We start from the raw sequence: 25,457 nt of genomic DNA, 5'->3' as shown, positions 1-25,457 counted from the left end.
TCCCTGGAGAGCATAGTCTCCAAACATTAGATGTCAGATGTCTAACCTACCTGGACAGGACTAAACCATTTCGTGCTTCGCCTCATCTGTGTCATATGCGGATCATATCAAGGGGCAAGTGGTCTCTTCACAACGATCTCTAGGTGGATAACATCCTGTAACAAGACTGCATACAAAATAGCTTTGACTATACCGCCTCAGCAGGTAAGAGCTCATTCTATGTCAATAGCATTCCTCAGTGATGTTTCAATATTGGACATTTGCAGGGCTGCCACTTGGTTGTCCATACCAACGTTTATGAACCATTATGCCATTACTGTGTCATCCAGCGTGGATGCAAACATTGGTAGGGCGGTCTGGCAGTCCTTGTTTAGATAGGATCCGAGCCTTGCCTCTCGGGGTGGGTACTGCTTGTGAGTCACCTAAGCGGGATAAGCAGCTGCATCTACTTGAAGAGGAGGAAACGGTTACTTACTGTAACTGTGGTTCTTAGAGATGATGTGGATGTGTATTCCATGACACACTCTGTCCCCTCTGCATTGGAGCCTAGTCTTTGGGTGCTGAGCGTGAAGGAACCGACAGAGGGTCAAGGCAGCACTGCCTCATGTAGCCAGGCGAGGGGCTAGGGGCATGCAGCACTGCCTCCTACTGTTCTGCTAGGCACACTGCTCTGGTGTGCCAGGTGCGTACACACCTGCGTGGGACACACATCTGCATCACCTCTCACAGAACCACAGTTACAGTAAGAAACCATTTCTTCTGCCAGTTCTTCCCTACCTGAAATCACAATCTTTGATCACTTCCATTCTGACCCTAATAGATGATTCTGGCTTGAATCTGGGTGCAGCAGATACAGATTCAACTTTACAAGTGGGTTTTGTTTCCATGCTGATCCCATACATGGCAGTAAATAAAAAAGGAGCTCTGGCAGGGGAGATAATGCAACAAGCCGAGTTGTGTTTATATCAGATGTCTTTCAGAGTGTTTCATGAGCTGTGATCCAGGTCCTAGCACAAAAAAAAGTGCAGCACGCAATAGGTAATCAGTGCAATTTGTGCCTGCTTATGCCATGGCTGAAATGGGCCTTTTCTGAGATCCTAAGAAGCTGATGAGGTTGCGTCTCTTTTCAGTTGTGTTGATGCCTTTTATTTTTTTGGTGTTGCTCAGCTAACCCACCTCCTGAAATTATCTGGCTGCACAATGGGAAAGAAATCCAAGAGACAGAAGACTTTCACTTTGAAAAGAAAGGCAATGAATACAGCCTGTACATTCAGGAGGTATTCCCTGAGGACACAGGCAAATATACCTGCGAAGCATGGAATGACTTAGGAGAAACTCAGACCCAAGCAACTTTGACTGTACAAGGTATGAAGCTTGAAACTCTCTCAATTTAGGAAGAGCACAGAGGACGGCATTCCAGTCTGCTGGATGAGGGTCTATTTAAAGTAGATAGTGTATGTAAAGTATGTTGTGGTGGATGCTGTGAGCACTCAAATCTGTGTGTTTGGGTTAAGAGCTGTTGAGCAGAAGCAACTTCTCCATTTTTACTATGGAACTTCACATTACAGTTTAAAAACCTCATCCCTGCACACTATTGCTAAGGACAATGCAAGAATTATGCTAAATACTACTACAGACTCTGATTATCAAGGCTTACTTAGCTATGGACTTACTGTAAAACATTTAATGCTGTTTTTCTTTCTAATTAAAACACTGGGCATTTGGAAAACCTGCCCAGGAGCCAGGCATGCTGGCTTCTTTTATTATTAGCACCGAAAGAATAATGTGCGAGGAATACTTGGAATCTGCAATTTGAAAACAACCTCAAAGTCTGAGAAGACAACTTCTGTGTGATATAAATCCCATCCTTAATGTGGTTTGGGGTACAGGGCGTGGGCTCTGCCCTAAACTAAGTGCATGGGGCTTTAGGTGCCCTCAGCACCATCTCTTTTTAAAGAAAAATAGAGGGATGTAGCATGGTCAAGTCACTTAAGTATATAAGAAGCAGCCATAAGTCTTCAGGCACTCCAGTGTTGGTTCTTTCACTGGGGCCCTCGATAAATCAAATCTTCATTCAGTTTTTCCTCTGATTTTGGAGGCCCAAGTTGATGTGGTTGGTCCGGTCTTTCAAATGCACTGAGCATCGATAGCTCCCATTCGCATTATTTAGAATTATGGGGTGCTCATTACTTTTGAAATTTGGGCCCAAGATGTCTCCCTTTGGACACCCAAAAATCAGTGTTCCAAACATTGTCCTGAATTCCTTGTCTCAGTTTCCCTAAAATGGGATGCCTACTTCCCAGGAGTTATCTGATAAATTAATGTTTCTAAATGATTTGGAGGCGATGGGGCTTACTCCTTGGATACAGCAGACTGGCACCACCTGGGTTTGCAATGGCTTTGTCTGCCTTTCCCTCTCTGCCTGACCCAGGATTCAGCCTTCAGGGTTCAGCCTCATGGCAGATCTGTTACACTAGCTTGTAACAGCCCCATGAATCACATTCCACTGACTCCACCCCTGCTCCCAGCTTGTCCCCCTACACTAGAGAAATCCTCAGCTTTCCATTTAGGGCAACTTTGTAACATGGGTCTAAATCTGGCCAACAATGTGATCTATCACTGCTTAATATTAGTATTACTAAGAGTTTCATGCAAGGCTAAAGGCCAGCTGTGTTATCAGGTTCGAAGATTATACCCTAAAGTGTTCAGAATTCCCTTGTGACCCTGTGGTTACTTTGCATATAGTTATCATAGAATCATATAGTGTAGTCAGTTGGATGCTCACACTTAGGTTGTGGCCATTTCTCTTGCTTATTTTTTCTGAATCCCACATTGCTCCTCCATTTGTGCGCTGCAGAACCTCAGGACGGTATTCAACCCTGGTTCATTAGCAAACCACGATCTGTGACAGCGGCTCCTGGACAGAATGTCCTTATTTCCTGTGCCATTGCTGGAGACCCTTTCCCCACAGTTCATTGGTTTAAAGATGGGCAGGAAATAATGTCGGGAGCGGAGTGCGAGATCCTGCAAAACGAGGACATCTTCACGCTGATCATGAGGAATGTGCAGCGCCGTCAGGCTGGGCAGTATGAAATCCAGCTCAGGTATGTTCACCACAAAAGAAATACATGGTAGCAATTTTTTTGAGGTGCAGATTTGTTGTTTCCCCAGCCTGTGGAGCACTTCAATGTAGTTATTTTCAGCCCCCTCCCACTTCCATCTCCCAAACTGCAGCTGGGCATCCCTCCCTCCTCTGTCCCTTGAACAAAACGAAACCCCTCCCATTTACATCTTCCTTTCGTAAGACCCACCCCAACTCAAGGGCAAAAACCTCCCACCACTCTAGGAAGGCAAAGAGCTTCAGGGTGCCCGCTTCACAGCCTTGCATTCACTCATCTCATTGACTTACATGGTGCTGTCCTGGACAGCAAGTCTGTTATTCCCAACAGCCAGCCACGGCCTTTCAATGTAACCAGTCCTTCCCCTGCTGGTTCCTGATCTTATGGAAAGATCTGGATGGAGTTTAGCTCAATGGTTACAACAGGGGACCAAGTTCTATTCCTGGTATTGCCCCTGACTCCGTGTGTGACCTTGAGAGGTCACTTCATCTTTTGGTGCAACTCCTTACCACTTTATAAAACATGTTATAGGGGTTCATGAATGGTGGTAATGTGCTTTCTGGTCCCCGAATCAAAGTGCTGTAGAAATGTAAAGTACTATTTTGTGACTAAGAGTAGCTGGGTCCATGTGACAGGACAAAAGACTCATTTAAAGCTGCGACAGGAAATGAGGTGCATTTGAAAGACAAAAGGGGGGCAGAGAAGGAAAGAGGGGGGGCATAATTTTCTTTGTAGATGCTAAAAAAAAATCATGCTTGGCCAGCAGCAGTGGAAAAGGTAATATATATATCTAATTGTGGATGTTATGGCCAAGCCTATTTGTTTACCATGTTCATAGTCCTCCCCTGCTACCTCATTGGATTTTTTTCTAATGACCCCAGCTTTTTGAGGGAATGATCCCTCTGGGAAGGGCCATTTCATATGTTTGACTCACCTTGGGGCGGGAGGGGGGGAATGCATTACCCGACCATCTGCTTCAAATATTTTAATTTGGAATGAGAGCCTCCTTTTCCTGATCCCTCTTTTGGGCTAAGACACCATTATACATTGCCTTTATTGATCAAGATATTCCATGCTTGGGTTAATCCCCTAAAAACCTGGAAGGTGCTTTTTTAAAATTCTCTAGGATTTGCCTTTTAATCTGTTCTTAAAATTATGCCCCTCAAATCTAGCATCAACTTTGCTGCCTTTCTGTGTCACATAGAAAGTGCTGTAGCTTTATTCCCCCTTCTGATGGGGACAATCAGACCTAGAAACAGTCCCTTTCTTGTCATAAACTTAATTGTCTAACTTTAGACCGATTATTCTATGCTAGGTAGCGTACTTTGATATATTGCCTAATTTGGCTAATTTTGTGACTTTCTGTATTAAATTTTATTTAACTTCCATGGATCTTTGAGCCTGTGACATCAGGGGGGAAAAAAATCAATTTGCTCTGATTGCTCCATAGGCTACCTTTTTAGTCCAGATTAAACTGTCCACTAGTCAGACAGGAACTTCTTCAGTTCTATTCACTCTTTCTTGCACACGAAAGATTTTTTTCTACCCTATAGAACACACTGTGCAGCATACATGAGGAGGACACTAAAATTTTAAAGGGGCACAGAGGAGTCACAACGCTGATTCATTTTGGGTATCTCTTCACTGCAGAGTTAGCCTGGGCTTTTATTCGCCTAACCCCGCCTCCCCTCCATACACAAAAAACTCTCATTCAGGTTAAGTGATGCTTTCAGCCCATGCTAGGTGGTTTGACTGAGGGTGTGAGCTAGAAGCCCATATTCTGCTGTTATTCAGGCTGGTAACCCACCTTGCAGTATGGACGCAGGATTAATCATTCAAGTGCTGATAGTCCGTGACTTCTGTGTGCCCAGAAGGAAAGACAGCTTCTCCCACAATTCACTGGGAGTGGCTCAGCTTACTGCAGCACAAAATAACCATGGGGCATGGCCCCAGAAGTCCTAGTGACACACACGGGTAAAGACAGCACTAGTGAGGACACAGTAACTCAAGTGTGACTTTGCAGTGTGGCACACCCAAGCTAGGATAACTTGGATGCTGATCACCCAGGCTAACTCTGCAGCAAGGACATACCTAAAATGGAAGGCTTACCATACCATAAATATGGTATAGAATAGAAGGTACAGCTAAGTGCAGAAAATTCTGTAACAAAGCCAGTGCTACAGGAGATTTCTGGTGGGCTAGATGCAGATATAAGAAAGCATAACAGAGAGGCTACATAAAAGTTAAAGTTTATTCCCTAATCCTTTTACAACAAGAATTGTTGGGGATCACACACAGATCAGTGCACTCATTTTGTTTGTTCTATTCCATAATAAAGCTATGTTGCAATTCTTGCTGGGTGAATTTTGAAATCCCTCTTTACACAGCTCTGATTTGTAAAAGTTTCAGTTACTATTCAGAGAGTAGAAACAAAACCGTGTGCTTTAGGTAACCAACCACTCACCACAAATAATAGCCTCAGAAATTTCAGCTGGTATAAATCAGCATATCTCCATTGTCTTCCATGGAGCTGCACTAATTGACAGCAACTGAGAATCTGGCCCAACATGAATAGTTCATGAGCGGCCCACGTTCTCCTGCACGCTCGATCGTTTGTGGAGTATGGAAATACATTTATTTCCAATCTAACCATTATCTGGGGCAGTGACAGCTGAGTCTATTTTCCTTCTCTTTAACTGCATGGCTCTGGGAGGGCTAGATGCCTCTGTCTCAGTGCTACTGGATTTTATGATAGCATGTAATGGGGTGCACCACTCACCAGTAGTCTGGCACCTCCTCCTGGTCACTCTGGGGAATTAGCTCTTGAAGTTGCACACCATCACACCATCTCTCTCTCTCAGGTCTGTTGCTCCTCTCACAGCCCAGGAGCTGCAGTGTCTTCTTTGTGACTCAGCCCTCAGGCTAGGTCACTCGGCATCCCCCCCTACCGGGGGTATATCAGAGTCTTTCCTTCAGCAGCCCTAGGCGGTTTTCCCAAGCCTGTTCATTGCTTCAGGTGCCTTCAATAGCTAGTAGGGGAATCTGGGCCCATCCTCTATTCTGGGCTCCAGTTCAGGGACCCTCAGCCCAGCAGTTCTGTGCTTTACTCTCCCAGCCCTCACTACTCCTTCCCTGGACTGCTTCCTACCACTCTTGGTTAGTCCCGTCCCTTCCAGTACTAGCTCCAAACCCTCCTCCCTTTTTCCAGGGAGTGACTGCTCTCTCCCAGCAACAACCCTTGTCTGTTGCCAGGTTCCTGGCTTTATAGGCCCCACCTATTACAGCCTAGCTGAACCTGCTTACAATCAATTCCTTGCACCCTGGCTCTTCCTCCAGGTGCAGCCTGTGAAGCCTGTGGCCAATTTAACCCCTTTCAGTCCTGTGTGGGGTGGATAGCCCATCACATAGTGTAGCTGAGAAATCCCAGCTATAGAACAGGCTGGTAATGTAGTGCACCAGAAGATCTTAAAACATAGTCTATTTTTCTTCAAATGAAGTGTACTTTACCATTTCTCGTATTAATTTTATATAGCACCTTGCACAAGCCATAAAGCACTTGCACGGTGACATCCTGCCCCCCTGAAGCTGATGGCAAAACTCCCATTGACTTCAATAGGGACACCTTTAAAGAATTAGAGACTAATCAAGTGTGATATTCTATCTATCTTAGGTGTTTCTAAGATGCTTTTCTCTGAGGTTTCTAAGCACTACTAAATGTTATTCATGTCTTCCCCAATTTTCCATTTGCATTGACTACCCACAAATTCAAAAAGCATGTTAAAAATCTTTAGGCCTCTTACCGTCATTCTTCCACTCTGTTGTGTCCCAGTTAATTCACACAGGCATACAACCCAGTCTGGTTATTGTGTTCTATCAGTGGTTATTATTTAGCTCCCTTTCTTCTTCTCTTTTCTTTCCATAAATGCTAACTGGCCTAGTTGCTTACCTTGTCCCTTGGGGGTGGAATGCTGAATGTCAAGGGACAGTGGTTAAGCTGATACTATTTCTTGTTTTAAAACTAAACAGAACTCGGTTCTTTGTGCTAGCTGTGTTTGTTTTCATTACCTTAGCAATGTTTTGCTGACATGTTATTGTAAAGGGCCATAGGAATGGTATTCCACAAATTAGTATAAATAGAGGGATCGAATCGCCCGCTCCTGAGCTGTAGCCATTGAAATGGAAACAGCAGCCTGTATAGCTGCACCACCAACGCTGCTCAGTTGAGAGACAAGGGAGCAGAATCCGTTTGCTGATTCAACAGTGTAAATCAGATCCTGGTCCAGGAAGTGAAGAAAAATTGGTTTAGCCAATTAAAGGTAAGCAGTGCTTTTTAACTAGAGAAATGGAAACACCTTCCGCCCCGCCCCCGTACTCTGCCAGTGATGCCTGCTTTGATACACCTTATCGTCATCTCATCTTGCCAAAATCTCTGTGCTTCTTTACAATGCTCTCTCTTTCCTGATGTGCCTTCTCTGGTGTAAACAGGGACAACAGGAGTAATTGGAGAAGCCCCCAAATCCTAAAGCCAAGCCATTGTCTCCATAATAACATAGTCTTGCAATTATCCTCTTGCTTCTTCTGCAAATCCTCTGCTCTGCGTAGGTCACCACCCTATCCCCATAATAGTTGAGCCCTTCCCCAACATTTAAATAGAGCAGTAACAATTGCTCTTTCTTCCTCCTTAGCAGCCTCTTTGAAAGTTTGATTAGTTTTGATTACTTTTCTTTATATAGAGTTTTTGAGGGTGTGAAGAAAACCTAAGGTTAGCTCCCCCTCCTCATGAGCCAGGGATACCTTGAATTTCATTGAGTAAAGGTAATTTGCAGAGCAATTGGGATGTCCCAGATTGCACTCAGTGGCAGTTATCCTTTAGAAACAATGGTCTGGCTGGGGGAATGTGTTATTCATTTCTGTGCAAATCCTGTGCTCTATCAACATGCTCTGTGTTTTTAAGGAAGAAAGCAGTGACCTCCCCTCCACATTGTCTCTTGTCCCCTTATCCATTACAAAGTTGCCAAACCCTAATAAAGGTGTAAAACACTTTTGGCCCAATCCTTAGCTGTGTAAATCAGTGTAGCTCCTTTGAAGCTGATGATCTGGCCCAGTATGGTTAGTGAGTTTTCTTAGGGTTAAAACTTTGCATGATCTGGACGTTGTTCCCATGTAACTGCCTCTGAGCAAAGAGTTGCCAAACTCTATTCTGAATCCTCACAACAAGTGTCCCTAAAGCACCAGAGCTGCAGCTAGAGGTCAACTTGTTCTCCCTTTTTCAGTTAATTTTTAGAAAGCATAATTCACTCTGCATTCCTTGTTTCACACGCCACCACCCAGCAGGAATCTTCAACATGGCCCCTTACTTCAGCTAGCTGTGCTTTTTCTTTGCTTCCCACTTTCTGGGGACATGCAGGAAGTATCAGACCTAAGGTACAGTGAAAATATTTGAATAGATCCTGCCAAGAAATTAGCCTTTCAAGATATTTTGAACATAAAAGCTGTTCCAGAGAAAACTGATCCTACAATTAGGACAGAAGCTATTTTTAAAATCACTTCAGGCTTCACAGCTGGGGTTTTGTTTGTTTTTTAAATTCTTTGTCATTTTAAAGATAAGTCCTGTGTAATAGTGTTCTGCAAAGCAATTCTACAGAGTCCAACACTTCCAACATGGTTCTTTATAGTGCAACCATTAAACTCAGCTACAGTTAGGGACCTATACATAATTCCAGCATTAGGAGGGTTTTGGTAACTCAGCTGTTGAAATCTGCCTCTGTCTGCTGTTTAGCATATAAGATCCCAACATGAGAGAGTTTTTATATATATAAAATAAGTTGCAGGAATGCCAAAAATACATATATATATGCCACTATCAACCTAGCTTGGAGTCAAACCAGCATCCTGTATGTGAAATGCTTAGTATCCTCCTACTAATCCTCTGAGCCATCCAGTCCCTCCTACATAATAATAATTTTTTGCACTTCTATCACCGTATTAATCTGAAGATCTCAAAGCACTTTGCAAAGGTGAGTAAGTCATATTATCCCCATTTTATAGATGGTGAAGTTAAAGCACAAAGGTAAAATCCTGCCCCCATTGAAATCAGTGGTAAAAAGCACATAAATTTCACTGGAGCCAGGATTTAAGTCCGAGAATTAAAGCGATTTGACAAGGACACAGTGAAGCAGTGGCAGAGTCAAGGCGTGAAGCCAGTGGTCCCAAATCCCAGGCATTTGCTAGAACCTGCAGATCATAAAAAAGGATTTAGGAAACTGCCTCAGGATGGTTTTATCTATCTAGCTACTTATGTGGCCCACTATCACCATAGTATCCAAACACTTCCCAAGTATTTAAAAATAGAAATTGGAATAGAAATCTCTCTTCTTCTTTTTTTTTTTCCTCCATTCCCAGACTGTAGGAGAAATAGCTGGGTAGTTTATAGGACTTTTTCTTTACTTTGTTTATTTTGCATGTGTGAAGAACTTGTAGAAGGAAAGCTAAGCTGCAGTAATGAATGGGTTCTGCATTCAGTAATGAAAATGGTGAGGTCCATGGTCATTTATCTCATGTGGGAGTGACTTCCATGGTTCCTCCGGCACTGGTCTGAAGGAAGGATCTGCAACATTTCAGAGTGTTTCCATTCATGCTGAAAGCTTCTTGTAGGTGGGAAAGGAATATTATTTGTGCATCAGATGTTGCAAAAAGGTCCATTAAGATGAGCACAGAAGTAGCATCCCTAGGCTGAGAACAACAGGAGGGCTTCATCCACCCGTGCAACAAGTGCTGTCCCAGTACCATGCCTGGCTTGAAGCCTGGCTGAGAGGAATCCAGTATACTAGCAGCTTAACACGTAATGTTGGAGACTGTTGCTGTTCTCCTGTTTTCTTAATTCGCTTGCTTCCAGAGGAAGACTGGCCACTAGGAAGCAGTTTAAAAGGTCTCTAGTATCAAGCAGTGGTTTCTTTAGGATTGATTGGAACATGGGAGGCTTGTGACTCCTCCATTTGGGGAGGCTGGGCAGGCTTGGACCATGGCCCCACCTGGAGGCCTGCCTCTGCTCGGCCTCCTCCCCCTGAAGCCCCACCCAGGCTCCCCACCCGGCCTCTTTCCCCAAGGCCCTCTCCTTATCCACTCCTTCCCCCAAGTAGGGTTGCCAGAGGTCCGGTTTTTGACCGGAACGCCCAGTTGAAAAGGGACCCTTGCGGCTCCGGTTGGTACTACTGACCAGGCTGTTAAAAGTCTGGTAGGCTGTGCAGCAGGGGCCCCGGGGCTAAGGCAGGCTGCCTGTGAGTCCTGGAAGTGTCCGCCAGGATCCTGCAGCCCCTAGGTGCACGGGTGGCCAGGGAGTCTCTGTGCGCTGCCTCCACCCCCAGCGCCAGCTCTGCAGCTCCCATTGACCGGGAACCGCGATCAGTGGGAGCTATGGGGCAGTGCCTGCAGGCGCAAGGGCAGCACATAGAGCCTCCCTGGCCGCCCATGTGCTTAGGGGCTTCAGGGACCTGGTGGCCACTTCCTGGGAGCTGCCATAAGCGCCACCAGGACCCCAAACTCCCCCCGCCCAACCCCCTGTCCCAGCCCAGAGCCTCCTCCTGCAGCCCAAACCCCTCATTTCTAGCCCCACTGGAGCCGGCACCCCCAGCCCAGAGCCCCTGTACCCCAACCTTCTGCCCCAGCCTGGAGCCCTCTCCTGCACTCCAAACTCCTCATCCCTGGCCCCACCACAGAGACCTCACCCCCACTTCTGCACCCCAACCCCCTGTCCCAGCCCAGTGAAAGTGAGTGAGGGTGGAGAAGAGCGAGCTATGGCGGGAGGGGAGATGGAGCAAACGGGGGTGGGGCAGGGGTGTTCAGTTTCGTGTGATTAGAAAGTTGGCAACCCTACCCCCAAGGCTCCCCCGTCCGTTATCACGTGTCTTCACCCCCTCTCCCGAAGGGTCACCCGTGCCAGCTGACTGGCTGCTTACCGCTTGCACGTGCCTCTTCACCCCCTCCCGTAAGGTGGGGGAGCAGGGACTGGAAAAGGCAGAGTGAGGGCAGGCCCTCAGGGTGAAGAGGACGAATGGGGCCGTGGGGGCAGAGTGCGGGCCGGGCCATGGCCCAGGCACCCTTTCAGCGGTGCTGTGCTCCAAAGGTGGCAGACCAGCTGTTTGGGGAGGCTTAGCCTCTTATACCCGCCGCCCATGGATTGGACTATGTTTTAGAGCGGGTGGCAGATCTTTCATCAGGGGAGGTTCACACAGTATCTATTCGCTAGGGCCACAGGTGTTCTCTCGTCCCTTACATCCAGGAGGGGCCAGGGGTCAGAGTCTGTGATACTGGTCTGGATTGCAGTCAGTGTTCCATGATGAGTTGTGGTCATGGGCAGAGTTCTTGGAAGGAGGATTTTGTGTTTGGTGTCGTGGCTCCTGGCTTGTTCTTGGTGGCTTACAACGCCATTCCATTTGGGGGTGACCTCTGTGAAATAAGGTCATTCCTGTCAGTGGACAGTGCTGTGTTGTGGGGTTGAATTATTTGTAAGCACCCCATTGCCTGGTTACTAAAAACTACATTTTCTTTTCTTTCTTAAATAACCAAAGGCAAATTAGTAACAAAAAAGCTGCATGATGGTGATGGTAACCATTATAATTTTATAATTACCATTATAAAAATATAGCCTCCTGCTGGATCTTCTGAATTGATTCTAACCACTATGTCATACTGTGCTAAGTCACAGAGACTTGGACCATTGGTGTTGAATACCATAGTATGTTATAAATCAGGGGGTTTTGGCCCAAGAGCCACATCGGGATTGCAAAACCATATGGAGGGCCAAGTAGGGAAGGCTGTGCCTCCCCAAACAGCCTGGCCCCCGCCCCTTATCTGCCCCCTCCCACTTCCCGCCTCCTGACTGCCCCCCTCAGAATCCCTGACCCATCCAACCCCACCTACTCCTTGCTCCCTGACCACCCCCTCCTGGGACCCCTGCCCCTAACTGCCCCCCCGGGACCCCACCCCCTATCCAACCCCCCCTTCTCCCTGTCCCCTGACTGCCCTGACCGCTATCCACACCCCCGATCCCTGACAGGCCCCCAGGACTCCCACGCCTATCCAACCACTTCCTGTCCCCTGAGTGCCCCACCCCGCAGAACCTCCACTCCATCCAACCACCCTCTGCTTCCTGACTGCCCCCTGGGACCCCCCGCTCCCCGCCCCCTTACCATGCCGGAGCCAGCCACTCCACCGTGCTGCCCAGCAAGAGCAGCAGGCCAGAGCGCTGGTGGCGGGGGAGGGGAACAGCGAGGGAGGGGCCGGGGGCTAGCCTCCCAGGCTGGGAGCTCAAGGGCCGGGCAGGACAGTAGTTTGCCCACCTCTGTTCTAAAGGGTGTTCATATAAACAGGGCCTGTCTAGGAAAACGTTTTCTAGTACTGTTGAAAAATTGGCCAGGCAAACTCTGTTTAACCTGAGCTACCAGAAACTACTTTAAAATCCATATTTAAAATTTCAGTGCATAATGGGCCAAAAGGGGTTCTGTGGTGGTCTTACTCAGTAAAAGCCTTTTGAAAAGGGAAGAGCTGGGAAAAAACCTCTACGTTCACATGCACATGTCCTGAGAATGTTTCCAGAGATATATATCATCTTTGTTTAAAAATAAATCCATCCAGGAGTTTCCAGTATAGTTGGGAGTTTGTGCCTAGACTGGAAAGGACCAAAAATCCACCCACCAGTAAAATATCTCCATGGTCTTTAATCATTGGAAAGGGTCAATTTTGTGTTTTGGTATTTTTTTAAATGCCAACACAAGGTGCAGTCAGGATGACTGTACTATTGCCAGGGACGTGAACTTCAGCACTTGGAGTCTCCTAAGTTAAGTGGAGATGAGCAATTTGCAGCTAGGAGAATATTACGTCTGCTGGAGAAGCATAGTGGGGGAAGGGAAGCACTCTAATGACTTCTTTAATGGGAGCCATTTACAAAAGGCATCTGTGGCATTCCTCTGCAAAAGGAAGAATAAAGGCTCAGCACCATATATGGTGACACTTTTATGTTTTTTAATATAAACATGTACAGGCTGGAGCAATCCATGTGGATTGGGTGTGCGGATTGGTTGGTTGGGGAGGGGCAAGGGGGAATGAGACCCTGCTTTTACTCTGTTAGTGTTCGGAAAGTTAAAAGCTTGGATCTGAACATATAAACATTAGGGCAGAGTTGGAAAGATTTTAAACATTGCAAAATAGCCTCTTCCTCTGCCTAGATTTTCCAGCTTTTGTATTTGTTTTTCTTTAGCTTGTTTGTGTGGGGCTGTTTCATTCTTTAAGTGTGCTTTGGTTTTGGTTTAAGAAGGTGGGTGGGAGTGTTTGTTCATTCCATAATGCAAGTAACAGCCAATTAGCAACAGCTTTTGGAGATACCATTCATCCAAACACATAGTAACCTAACCAACTTAGCCATCCACCAGGATACTGAGCTCAGAAAAGGAGAGGGACACGCTGGTTTTGATGTATTTTAGTGGAACGCAAAGCAATTTAGCTCAGGCATATTGTTCTGGTGGGGGTGAGGAATATCCTTCTCTTCCGATTTCCCTTAAACTTTTCAGGAACCAAGTTGGAGAATGCAGCTGCCAGGTGTCTCTGATGCTGAGAGAGAGTTCAGTTTCTGGAGGAGAAATGCACAGAGAGTGAGTACAGTTCCCAGGGACTTGCATGGGTGGATTTTGTCTATTTTTGCTATGCTAATTCTCTGCCCTTCCAGACCCAGGCTGGCTTCATTTCAGCCTAATCCCCAAATGTGACCCAACAAATTGTTTTCATCATACAGTTGAAGCATATTGTACCAAGCCAGTGTAGAAATCTTTTTTTGTTTGTGCCCATATATGGCTCCTGAAGTCATCACTGATGCAATAAACTAATGGAGTGTGTTCCTCTAATCAAACTTCCCTTCTATAAACACATTTCATCCTTGCTCTGAGATTGTTTCCTGACATTTTAAACCAGCCCCTTTCCTGGCTGTCTTTCTTTTTTCTTTTGCTGATCACAGTGGTAGGGAACCAGCCAGCTCTGGAGAACGAAGAGATGGTGGTGATCATGGTGTACTAACTTTCTGCAGAATCGGTGGCTTCAGAAAGAGTGGTGGTGACACCAGACCAGCTGAGGAGGAGCAGGAAGACGTTCGAGGGGTACTCAAAAGACGAGTGGAAACCCGGGAGCATACAGAAGAAAGGCTTCGACAGCAGGAAGCAGAGCAGCTTGATTTCCGTGACATTTTGGGGAAGAAAGTCAACACTAAAAGCTTTTCTGAGGAGGAGCTGAAAGAAATCCCAGCTGAGCAAATGGACTTCCGCGCTAACCTGCAGCGGCAGGTCAAGCCCAAGACCTTGTCGGAGGAGGAAAGGAAAGTTCACAGCCCTCAACAGGTGGACTTCCGTGCGGTGCTGGCCAAGAAGGGCACCCCCAAAGTCTCCTTGCCAGAGAAGGTGCCACCCCCTAAACCAGCCACCCCAGATTTCAGATCTGTGCTTGGCTCTAAGAAGAAGCCACCAGCTGAGAATGGCAGCACCAATGCCCAAGCTCGGAACACCAGCACCAATTCTGTGGCTCAGAATGCCAGGACCAACTCTGAAGCTCAGCATGCCAAACCAGAGGTGAAAGAGGAGGAGAAGAATGACACAAACTGTGCACATGGGTGCTCAATGGTAGATGGTGGAATAATTGAGAAGAAAGTCGACAGCAAAGGAATGGCACCATCATTTACAGAGAAGCTCCAGGATACTCATGTAGTGGATGGTGAAAAATTAGTGTTACAATGTCGGATTTCCTCTGATCCCCCTGCAGCTGTCACCTGGACTCTAGACGGCAAAGCCATCAAATCATCAAAGTTCATTGTCATCTCTCAAGAAGGTAATTAAAAACACCAACTGGATGGCACACTGTTACATCCACCTCTTGATTAATAATGTTTACTTTATTAAATGCAATGCAATACTTTATTTGAGTGCTATGCCAGTAACTGACTCCAGATGCATAAGTCTTGTTATTTCAATGGCGTGCACAATGAACAGCATTGTTTGACATGTTTCCTGTAGATTCCCCTTTAACAACTTGCAGATGTAATTTTTATAAAATTGAACATCTTGCATTCTTGTTAAATGCTGTTTATATTGTTAACCGTGTTTATGGACCCCGTACATGGTGTTTATTTAAACTGAATTTAGAGGATTTATAACAATGAAAAACCAAATAACATTATTGCTGGTTTGTAAATTTTGATTTAAATCTCATGTATGTTAATTTTTCAGGCTGGTTCTAATTGAGTTCAGACTCGTGAGAGGAAGGGGGGATTGAACTGTAAAAAGTTGTTACAACTCCAAATTATAAAGCAGCCGCCAAGATCAGAGCTGGGAGATTTAATTCCCAACGCATTTAACTCAGATGTATTTAATTGATGTTATACCACTTGAAACGATACCAATGCCATGCACAATGTTGCAGCATTCCAGAAAACTAACTTGAAATGTTCAAAATTAATTAATCTATTTCACAGCTCTGGGAAATGGACCAGAATTTGGCAAAAACCCTTAAAAACAGTGGTGTCAAATTATCAGAATCATTCCTTTGCTATGTTCTGCAAACTGAATAAACAGACTGTCTTGAACTGGTTTTCTACAGTATGAAATGGGATGTTGTCTCTAGTACAACACATTTTGCAGGGGACAAAAATAGGAAAATGTAATATCAGTAACACCGAATAAAGTCCTTATTGTTTGTTGGTTTCACAAGGCACCTTTAGATGTTATGCAGAAAATGACATGGTCCTATAGAACTCTCAGCAATAAAGTGATGGTGGTAATAAGTTACTCAGCCTTCTACAGTATCTGCTCTCTTATCTATGTTTCACTGTATAGCTAACTCACAATAGTGAAACTAAATCAGAACCAAAATACCATACCTAGGTGGACCACCTAGAGTAACAAGTTACTGCACAGTGATCTGAACACAGAAGCAACTTCTGGACTCCTTTATTTTAAGCTCGTGGGAGCTAGAAGTTTTGCAGAGGTAACACTGACTTCACATAGGTACCACGTTGGTGCTCAGATACCACAGTGATGGGCACAGTGTCAGTAGCTAGATGGAGTGGAAGATGCACCAAGCGCATGACTTCTTTCCTGTACCTGAAATGGTATAATAATTTCATTGACAAGCATCAGCCCTACTTGTCAGCGGGTGTAGGCTGGTTGTAGGCTCTCACCTTAGTGCAGAACAGGGATGGTGTGTGTATGTATGTGTGAGGGGGTTGAAAGGGTGGGAAGCCAACCTTGAATAACCCTCATCCTGAGCTGAATCCCTGCTTATGCAGAAAGAAGCCCAGGTGGCACGGATTCAACTCTGGCCTCGGCTGCAGTTAGCATTCATCTCTCCTCACCGCAACCCAATGCAAAATTACAGCAAACAACCTGACAATGCAAATCTCTCTTCCAGACAGTCATTTTCCTGAATTGCACTGGAGCTGCCTCCTGGGCCCAGTTTTATGTCACAGTGCTCTTTCTGCATGAAGTTGCTTTCTTGCCCGATGGAGGTGGAGTACTAAGAAATATTAATGTTATAAAGGGGGTTGTGATGTGGTGTGGTTGAGCTAGAAACCAGAACTAGCTAGAACTCCCTGTGCTCCGGATTTTCCAGGAGAGGAATGATGCTGATGTTGGCCTGTCAGCTGTCTTGACTGATGGGTTGTTAAAGCCTCCCAGTGTAATGGGGCTGGTGCAGCAGCATTGAGTTGTGGTGCCACATGGCTGATATTTTGTCATGACCTCACAATAGAGCAAGTTCTTGCCAGGAGACTGAAAAGAAAAGCTCATGATGAGAGGAAAAGTACAACATTTAAAGATAACCACGCTGCAAGGAGTAGGAGCTCTGGCCCAGATTTTTTAGATATTTAGGCATTGGTCTGCTCAGCAGTGCCACAAATTTTATCCGCCGTTATGGAGCCTATGACTAAGGCTATGGCTACACTACCAAACGGTCTGGACTACGAGGATGTGAACAGCAGTACGCGCCAAGGTGCTGCTCAGTAACGTCCTGTGTGGATGCTGCGGGCGTGTAGTAAAAGGTTCCTAGTTCAAATTAATGTAGTCCTGTTTGGAGAATGCTATGTTAACGTGAACAGTGAACCTTTTAGTCTGCATCCGCAGCACTGTTAGTGGAGTGACAACACATCACTTAGGTGCATGCTGCTATTCACACCTCCATTGTCTGAACTGGGGAGCAGTGTAGACAAGTCCTAAGAATCATTTTCCAAAGTCAGTTGGGCACTTAGGAGTCTAAATCCCACTGAAAGGGGCTTAGGTTCCTAAGTCAGTTAGACATTGCAGTGCTGAGTGGAGCAATATCTAAATACCTCTAACAATCAGGGCCACAGCCTTTATGTTCTTGTAGCAGTGATATTATTAGCTCATTGGTATTATCTTTAACTTGCTTGGCTTTTGGAAGCTACCCACTGGTAAATTTTGAATCAATATCAGCTGGCTTTGGAGCTGGGCGGGGGGGGAATCGTACTGCTGTTCTGCAGTGAGCTGCTTCCATGCCTGCTGTGAATTAAATAACTAGAGTTTCATGATCCTCATTCAAAGCAAGTGCCAGTTATTTTGGTGATTTTTCTTTTTCCACTAATAAGGGTTTGTAAATATTCGAAGGATGTAAACACCGAGACTGGAGAGGAAATAATTAGCATGCTAAAAGGACATATAACTAGCAGCTGCAAGGTAGGTAGTAAGGAAGGTCAAATTTAGGTTGACTATCAGGAGAGAATTCTGGACAGTGAGCTCTGTTGTCCTATGGGATAATCTCCCAGAGGAAGTGGGGGACCCCACCACATTTTAAATCCAGATTGGATGTAACAGTAGTAAGTGTAGAAAGGCAGCGTGAGTCAGGGAACTGGGTTGGTAGTCCAGAGACGTGGTTCTGTTCACTGACCTGCTGCGTGGCCTTGGATGCATCATGTCTTCTCTCTGTGCCTTTATTTCCCCTGTAATCCTTTGTCTGTCTTGCCTAATTAGACTGTAAACTTTTCACAGCAGGGACCCTCTCTTACTCTGTATAGTGAGGCCTTGATCTCAGTTTGGGCTTCTAGAAGTTGCCAGAATATAAATAACAACAGGGAACAGCCCTGCACTGAGAAGGGGTTAATCTAGGTGACCCAATAGGTCTTTTCCATCTCAAGCTTTTATGCATAAAACAGCAACAGACTGGGCTATTTGCAGGTTAGAACTCTGCATTACCATGATGAAGACCCAGGTCCAATCTTTGTGGGTGGGAGTGCTGCACAAGCAGCCTGCTCCCTCTTGGCACCTTGTCCTCCTGCAGCAAGCCCTCCGCCAATCTACGAGCAGCATTTAATGGGCTCTGCAGATAATCCTGTTCAGCCGTCCTCAGCTAAAAGAAGGTTGATGCAATGGGGAGGAGCGGAATTAATAGCAAAGGGACCTAGCTCACGTTAATGAGCTTAGTTCCTGCAAAGCTATTTTTGAGTGCTAGGGTATCATCTGGCTCTCATTGTATTCAACAGTAAAAATCCTAGTGGAAGCAGGATTGAGCCTATTGTCCGATATTTCTCCCTTTCTTCGGAATGTATACTACCCTTAGATTTGATGGCAACATTTTAGTTGATGGCCGTCAGGTGTAGAAAAGGAAATCTCTAAGAAAAAATACCATAAAATGTATCCCATCATTACTGTAGCTTCATTGTGAAGCTCACAGAAATGGCACGCACCTAGTTAATGAATCAGGATCTAAGGCTGCATTGGAATAACCTACTGCCAGAAGGAGAGAGACCTTTACCTGCCCTTTTGCATAGCCCACACCTGTTCTCGTTGATGTGGGCTGATTGCTCATAAAGCATGCAGCATCAGTGACACATGAACCTGGCACAATGCCACATTTTTGCTCTTTTGAAACCAAATTAAAACACTCCAACATTACTGGAAAGCCAAAGAGGCTGCAGCATCACTTAAGTTATTTGACCTCCATGTGGTCAAATTTACCACTGGGGTAAGCACATGGAAAGTAAAGTAACATGGCCACCTGCCATACGCCAGTGATTTATTGGTTTAGGAATTGCAGGTTAAAAAGTGTGGATCTTAGACACACACACACACACACAAAAATCTCTTCTGACATCTAGGTTGTACCAGTGATCTGAACTCTTCCAGCTGAGTGTAACAATCCTTTGGAAGGAACTTCCCCTACCTTGTTTGTCCCCTATTCGTAATCAGCCCTTTCCTCTGCTAAACAACTTTCTACTGAAATGTCTTCCTCCTCTTTTGAAGAGGCTGACCCCATAAACCCTCCTTAAACCAAGTCATCCCACCAGCAGGCAGGAATGATGGGCCCAAGCTGTGAAGCTCTGAATCCAGATCCAAACTTCCCTAGACCTTAGAGGGTTACAAACCAGAACATGAGCTCCAAATCCCATTTCTGATTCTAACATCTCCAGCAAACAAGAGATAACACTCTGCTCAAGGAAAGCCTGTCAGGCCCTTGCCCTCTGTACTTGGCCCATGACTTTGTCATGGTCTAACTATTAAATAAGGCTTCCAAAATATTTCTCTAGGTTAAAGTCCATGTTAGCTATAAAAATCAAGAGCCTGGACAGCATGATATTGAACACTATCTCACAATTACAACATACTGTAGCTAAGAACACTGGCTCTTCCTTCTATCTGCCATCCCAGCATCAAAACTGTTAACATCATCACTGATTTTATTTTTCTTATTCAATTTAGGTACCTTCATACTAACTGCCTGTCTCCATGCTGTTAAAGGAATGCTTCCCCAAAGAGGAAGCTGCAAGGTTTAGTATTTTAGGGATGGGTTCATTTGATGCTTGAAGTATAATTTTTATGGGAGGGTGAGACAGGATCTCCAGTTTTTCTTTTACTAATAGATTTGATTGGCTGCTATTTGCATATGGTGGAGGTCACTGCTGGTTTTCTTTTCATAATTACAGTTTGTGCTTTTAAATGCCTGTCAAAGGTTCAGTTGTTTTAGCACTTGGGATGGGCACTTTTCTTTGTTTATCATTACTTAAAATAAATAAATAACTGATAGAAAAGATACCCAGGAGGTGGAAAATGTTACTCAGGTTAGAAATAAGTACATCTGTGTAGTTAAGAGACATTTGATTTTAGTTCACGTTGAAGTGTGAGCATGCTCCCTCTTTTTTTAGCAGGTGAGTTATTGGGGGAGTTTGAAAGTCAGTGTGGTAGATCCTGGATGGACAGATTTGGAGGCTGGATGGATCGTAGCAGCATGGAACAAAATTATTTTGACTATAAACTACTTGGGGGAGGGATTATCTTTTTGTTCTGTGTGTATAGCGCCTAGCACACTGGGGTTCCAGTCCTTGACTAGGGTTCCTAAGCACTATCACAATACTAATAATAACCCCAAGGCACAGAGACTATTAGGGGAGAAGGTGATGAAAGGAGCATTGAAGTGGGATCATTGTTGGAGAGGAGAGATGCAAAATAGGACTATGTCAGAGCTGGGTGATTTGCCTTTGTAATTAAATTCTGATTTAGTGTACTCTGCTATTTCTGCCTAAGTGCACCACCACCACTGTGGAATGATCCTGTCACACTCCCTGGAGTGGTTTACAACTGTGAATGCCAACCTCGGGGCAGACTGCCAAAAAGCAGGGCAGAGACCCCAAGTGATGGTATCTTCTATAACTAAATTTCACCAACCCAATAACAAATGTGAACTCCTGAAGCCCATATCAGTCTCACCATGGAGTTACAGACAGTCCTCTTGGGCATTCCAGTCTATCTTGCCTCCCAGACAAGCTGGACTTAGTGATAGTTGATTGCTATACATCAAAGATCACAACCTGAATCTTTTGTTTCCAGTCCCAAGAGACCAGTCACTTACCCCAGTACCACTTGCACCTCAGTTCTCACACTAAAGATTGAGAATTTATTAACTAGGAAAAAGAAATGAGAGTTATTTACAGATTAAAGTAGGCAACATATATTACACAAATGAATTTCAGTCTATGGGTCCAAAAGGTGACAGAACTGCGGCAATCTGTCTACACCACAGAATGAATGTCTTTTAGGGCTAATCCAGATTGACTCTGGGGATCTCTGCTTGTGTTTCATAGCTTCAGCCCTGTGAGAGTCCAAACAGCCAAAGAGAGAGAGAGAGAGAGATTTTCTTGTCAGCTTTTTTTATTTTCTTTTTCCAGAATTCAAGTCGATGGGACGAGCACTTTTGCATGTAGTCTCTTCATGGGCGTGCAGGGGCAATTAACAATGTCTCTGAATTGTGATATCCCACAATGGTGCATTTAGTTTTGCTAGGCCTTCTTGATGCTTAGAAGACCGTCCCTCCTGACTGAGTTCACAGTTTCCAAGAAAACATTTCCTTATAGCATATGATAAAGATATTGCAAGTGAGATTAATACATGTAGCCGTTTATAAGCATTATGTAACATCTAAACACACTGTTATAATTCCAATACCCATCTTAACCATACCTAACACAAAGGTGAAACAGACAGATTTCCAGCAATGAATTTGTCATTGCTCAGCTGAGGCCTAAAGCCTTGGCAAGAGCGGCACTTGGTCTGCCAGCGTCACAGACCCTATACACAACCTGGGCCTGAAGGATCGTTGTTTTTACCTGGGCCTACATCAGGTGACAACAATGCAGCTTGGCATTCACCAAGCAAATATGAGGTTGTGCACCAGAATTCCCATTGCTTTGTCCAGAACATAGCTCCTTCACTGCTAGTGTTCTTTTCCCGTCCCTGTTGCCGGGACAGCATGAACAATTGTTGATCTTGTTAGTAATAATGCCTTTAACAACTTCCTTGTGACTTAAGTTGCTTCTAAGTCCTCCTGTTAATCATGCATGTCTGACTGCTAAACCAGTACCTGCCAGAACTTTTTGGATAAAATCCTTCCTTTGTCAAAACAAACGAAAAATGTTGATAGGATAATTCCACACCTGTACACCACAGATTTTACCTCCCTTCAGGTGCATTTTCTTGTGCCTAGCAAATAATTGCATTTGATCCCCTATATGTATTATTCCAAACACCACAGTTCCTTTGATATATGTGACATCTTAGGCTGAAAAAATGTGTAACCTCCAGGAACTGACTGGAAACACATCATCATGAACTGGGACACTCAAGCTACCTACACCTGTATGCAGGAGAAAAAACCAACTACATAAATCTGAACACTCTAGAAAAGGTCAGAAGAAAAGCAGCTGTGGAATCTCAAATGACCATGGCACAGCTCTGCTAAAGCATCCCAAATGCTTTATGATTTCCACCCCCATCATATTGTGGTTCCAATTCCTCCAACAAAATAAAATGACCTTAGTCATAGGCTCCAAATTTTATCATCAGTTATGTTATATTTACTTCCAGAAACTGTTGAATAGTGTCAAGCCTTGTACAAACCCCTGCAGAACCCAACTAGAAACACCCCCATTCGATGATGATGATTCCTCATTAACAATTACTTGAGATCTGTCAGCCAGCAGTTCTTAATTCATTTAACATGTGGTTTATTGATATTTTATAGAGAGAGCTTTTTAATAAGAATCTCATGTGGTACTGAGTTAAACACCTTACAAAAGTGTAAGTATATTACATCTACACAATTACTTTTATCTACCATGCTTATAGTCTCTTCAGAGAATGAAATTAGGTTTGTTTGATCAGAACAAGTTTTCATACAACCGTGTTGACTGGTGTTAATTATATTCCTATCCTTTATCAGTACTTTGTCAATTGAATCCCCTATCAGTTTGTCCATTATTGTGCCTGGTATTGATGTTAGGCTAACCTGCCCAGAGTTTTACGCAGGTCATCCCACTTGTACTTTTTTAATATTATCACAGTATTAGCACTCTTCCAGTCTTCTGGAATTTCCCCACTATTCCAGTATTTATTAAAAATGAACATACTCATTCCATCAATCTCCTCAGCCAGCTCTTTTAGGATTTTGGGTGCAAGTTATCTGGGCAGGGCTGTCCTTACCCATACGCAAAGTACACAGCTGTGTTAGGCACCAGGAAACTTGGGGCACCAAATTTCCTAGTGCCCTGTGCAGCTGAGCGCTGCTCCAGCCCCTGCCCCACCCCTGCCTCGCCTCTTCCCACCCCTGCTCCGCCTCAGCCCTGCCACCACTCCACCCCTTCCCCAAAGCCCCCGCCCCTGCTCCGCCCCACCCCGCCTCTTCCCACCCGTGCTCCGCCCCAGCCTCACCTCTTCCCGTCCCTGAGGAGTGCAGCAGGGCCAGGCCTACACTCACCGGTGGCGGGAAGTGCAGGGACGCAGCCCCAGCCATGCCGCCAGTGAGTGCTGGGGGCTGGTTCCCCCCTGTCCCCCAAGACCTGGGCCCAGCCCCCGCGGAGGCCTGGGCTCCCCCCACACACACATACCCACAGAGGGGGGCTGTGTAGGGCCCCAGAATAGCTAGGGACAGCCCTGTATCTGGGCATGCTGATTTTAAAATGTTTATCCCTAGTGGATGATATTTAACATCCTCCTTAGTTACTAATGGATTAGTAAGAACTTCATCATCTGATCTGAGATTACTCCCATGGGAGATAAGGAGTCAGGGCTTTCGCTGACTAGAAGTCAGGACAAGCAATTTGATACAAGCGGTGTTGTTTGTTGGTTTGTATACTTGTTTTGTGTTCTGGAGCTTGCTGACTGTACAGCTTCATGGAAGCAATGCAGCAGCTGGAGGTATTTTGCTAAGTTTGCAGTATTCTGGTTAAACCACAAAATCCTGAAATAGGCCCAAAACCCTGGAAAGGGGTTTTGTGTTTAAACTTGAACCACCTGTAAACTGTCCGCTTACATCTTCCTTACCCTGCCACAGCACGATTACAGAGGTCCCAGTTATAGTCCCTGAAAATGTCTCATCCAAAGCGTTTGTATGAGCTCTCTTGCATGTGCACTGTCCTCAGTGACAGTGTTCTCAGTAGTGCTGATGTGTGAGCTTTAGGGGGTGTCATCAATTGGCTGATTACTGTGAACAGATCTGAGCAGGACAAAATTCATTGTGAAGTTGTTCCCTCAGCAGGGATTTGTGAGATGCCAAGATTCAAAATACCCAGCTGGAATCACCCGGCTGAGCTTTCTCAGAACTATGAGAAAACAATCTCTGTGCAGGAGGTCAAGAAGGGCTTTTGCAGAGGAAATACCAAATACTTCATTGAAAGACATTTGGCCTCCTAGACCAGGGAATTGAATATAGCCCTCGATCACGGATCACAGGCGTTTTGGAAAGTTTGGGGTTTTATTGTTTGTGTTTTTGTCCCTGTTGAACCCAATCAGATTTTTTTGTTTTTGTAGTTAAGGACATATAAATATTCAATGTTAAGTTCTATAAGGAAAGAAAGGGCAGACCAAGACCTAGACACTAAATGAGAAAATACTTTCCAGGACAGTATTTGCAGTATACAGTAGGTAACTTAGTTTATTAAAGAGGCAATGAGGTCTAGTGGATGGGGCACTGGACTGGGAGTCAAAAGATCTGGATTCTGTTCCCAGCTCTGCTACAGACTCGTGTGATCTTGGGCAAGTCACTTCACCTCTTTGTGCATCTCTTTCTCCTCCCACCCTTTACCTGTGGTGGTTTTGTGTGCTAATATGTTATCTTTTTGATGCAAGTTGTAGACCTCTCTAAATTATTGGGAATTAGTCTTAATATACACTCAGACTCTGTCTATGAACTAGAAGAGACTACCTTGAACGTTGTATGTCATTGCAAGCAGCCTGTAAGAGCATTCTTTTAATGCTTCTCCTCCATTTGCTGTTTGTGCTGCATTTTGAGTTCAAACCTGATTCTTGAGATAAATCATATGGGGGAAGACACTCATTTCTTTTCCTGTGACTGGCAGAGCCTATATACTATGTGACTAAGAGGGTCAGCCTCTCTCAGCAGAAATAATTTTCATTTTGTTCCTGGGGGGTGGGGGAAGATAGTATTTTAGTCCATTTCCCCAATCTAGCTGAGAGTCCAAAAAAAAATTCATTCTGTCCTCCTCCTCATGCTTGTCTCACAGAGCAATTGCATTGAGAAGTCTCATTACATTTCATTTTGCTTCACATCATGACATACCCTTTTAAGAAGGGGGATTTTCTCTATATGAAGAGTTCAGTTGTTGCGTCAGAGCTGAAGCCAAATCTTTGTGTATCGCTGGGGGAAGTCTGTAAATCTTCTCTGATACTCCTGTCATGGTGAGTTGACCACTTTTAAGGGAGTTTGGGCTCAGTTTCACCTGTGACTGGTTTACTTCTCAGATCATGAGAGTCATATGATAGGGATGTGTGTGACCAAGAGGCAGGC

At 44.9% G+C, this 25,457-nt stretch overlaps 1 protein-coding gene across 7 annotated transcripts in view; it reads left to right on the top strand.

Annotated features, from left to right (window-relative positions):
• Positions 1-25,457, top strand: part of MYLK (myosin light chain kinase) — a 324,299-nt gene that overhangs the window by 217,020 nt on the left and 81,822 nt on the right. For 3 of the 7 annotated variants that reach the window (XM_073305127.1, XM_073305130.1, XM_073305131.1), the window contains 4 exons: positions 1,168-1,365; positions 2,858-3,104; positions 13,685-13,765; positions 14,125-14,984. In XM_073305127.1, coding sequence (XP_073161228.1) covers positions 1,168-1,365; positions 2,858-3,104; positions 13,685-13,765; positions 14,125-14,984 — 1,386 coding nt within the window. Of the gene's footprint in view, positions 1-166; positions 205-1,167; positions 1,366-2,857; positions 3,105-7,302; positions 7,436-12,958; positions 13,122-13,684; positions 13,766-14,124; positions 14,985-25,457 lie in introns of those variants that run through there. The other 4 variants (XM_073305134.1, XM_073305128.1, XM_073305133.1 and 1 more) reach the window with 4 other exon arrangements.

Source organism: Lepidochelys kempii, chromosome 11, assembly GCF_965140265.1.
Source record: "Lepidochelys kempii isolate rLepKem1 chromosome 11, rLepKem1.hap2, whole genome shotgun sequence".
Classification (NCBI taxonomy): Eukaryota; Metazoa; Chordata; order Testudines; family Cheloniidae; genus Lepidochelys; species Lepidochelys kempii.
This window is presented reverse-complemented; position numbering and strand designations above follow the sequence as displayed.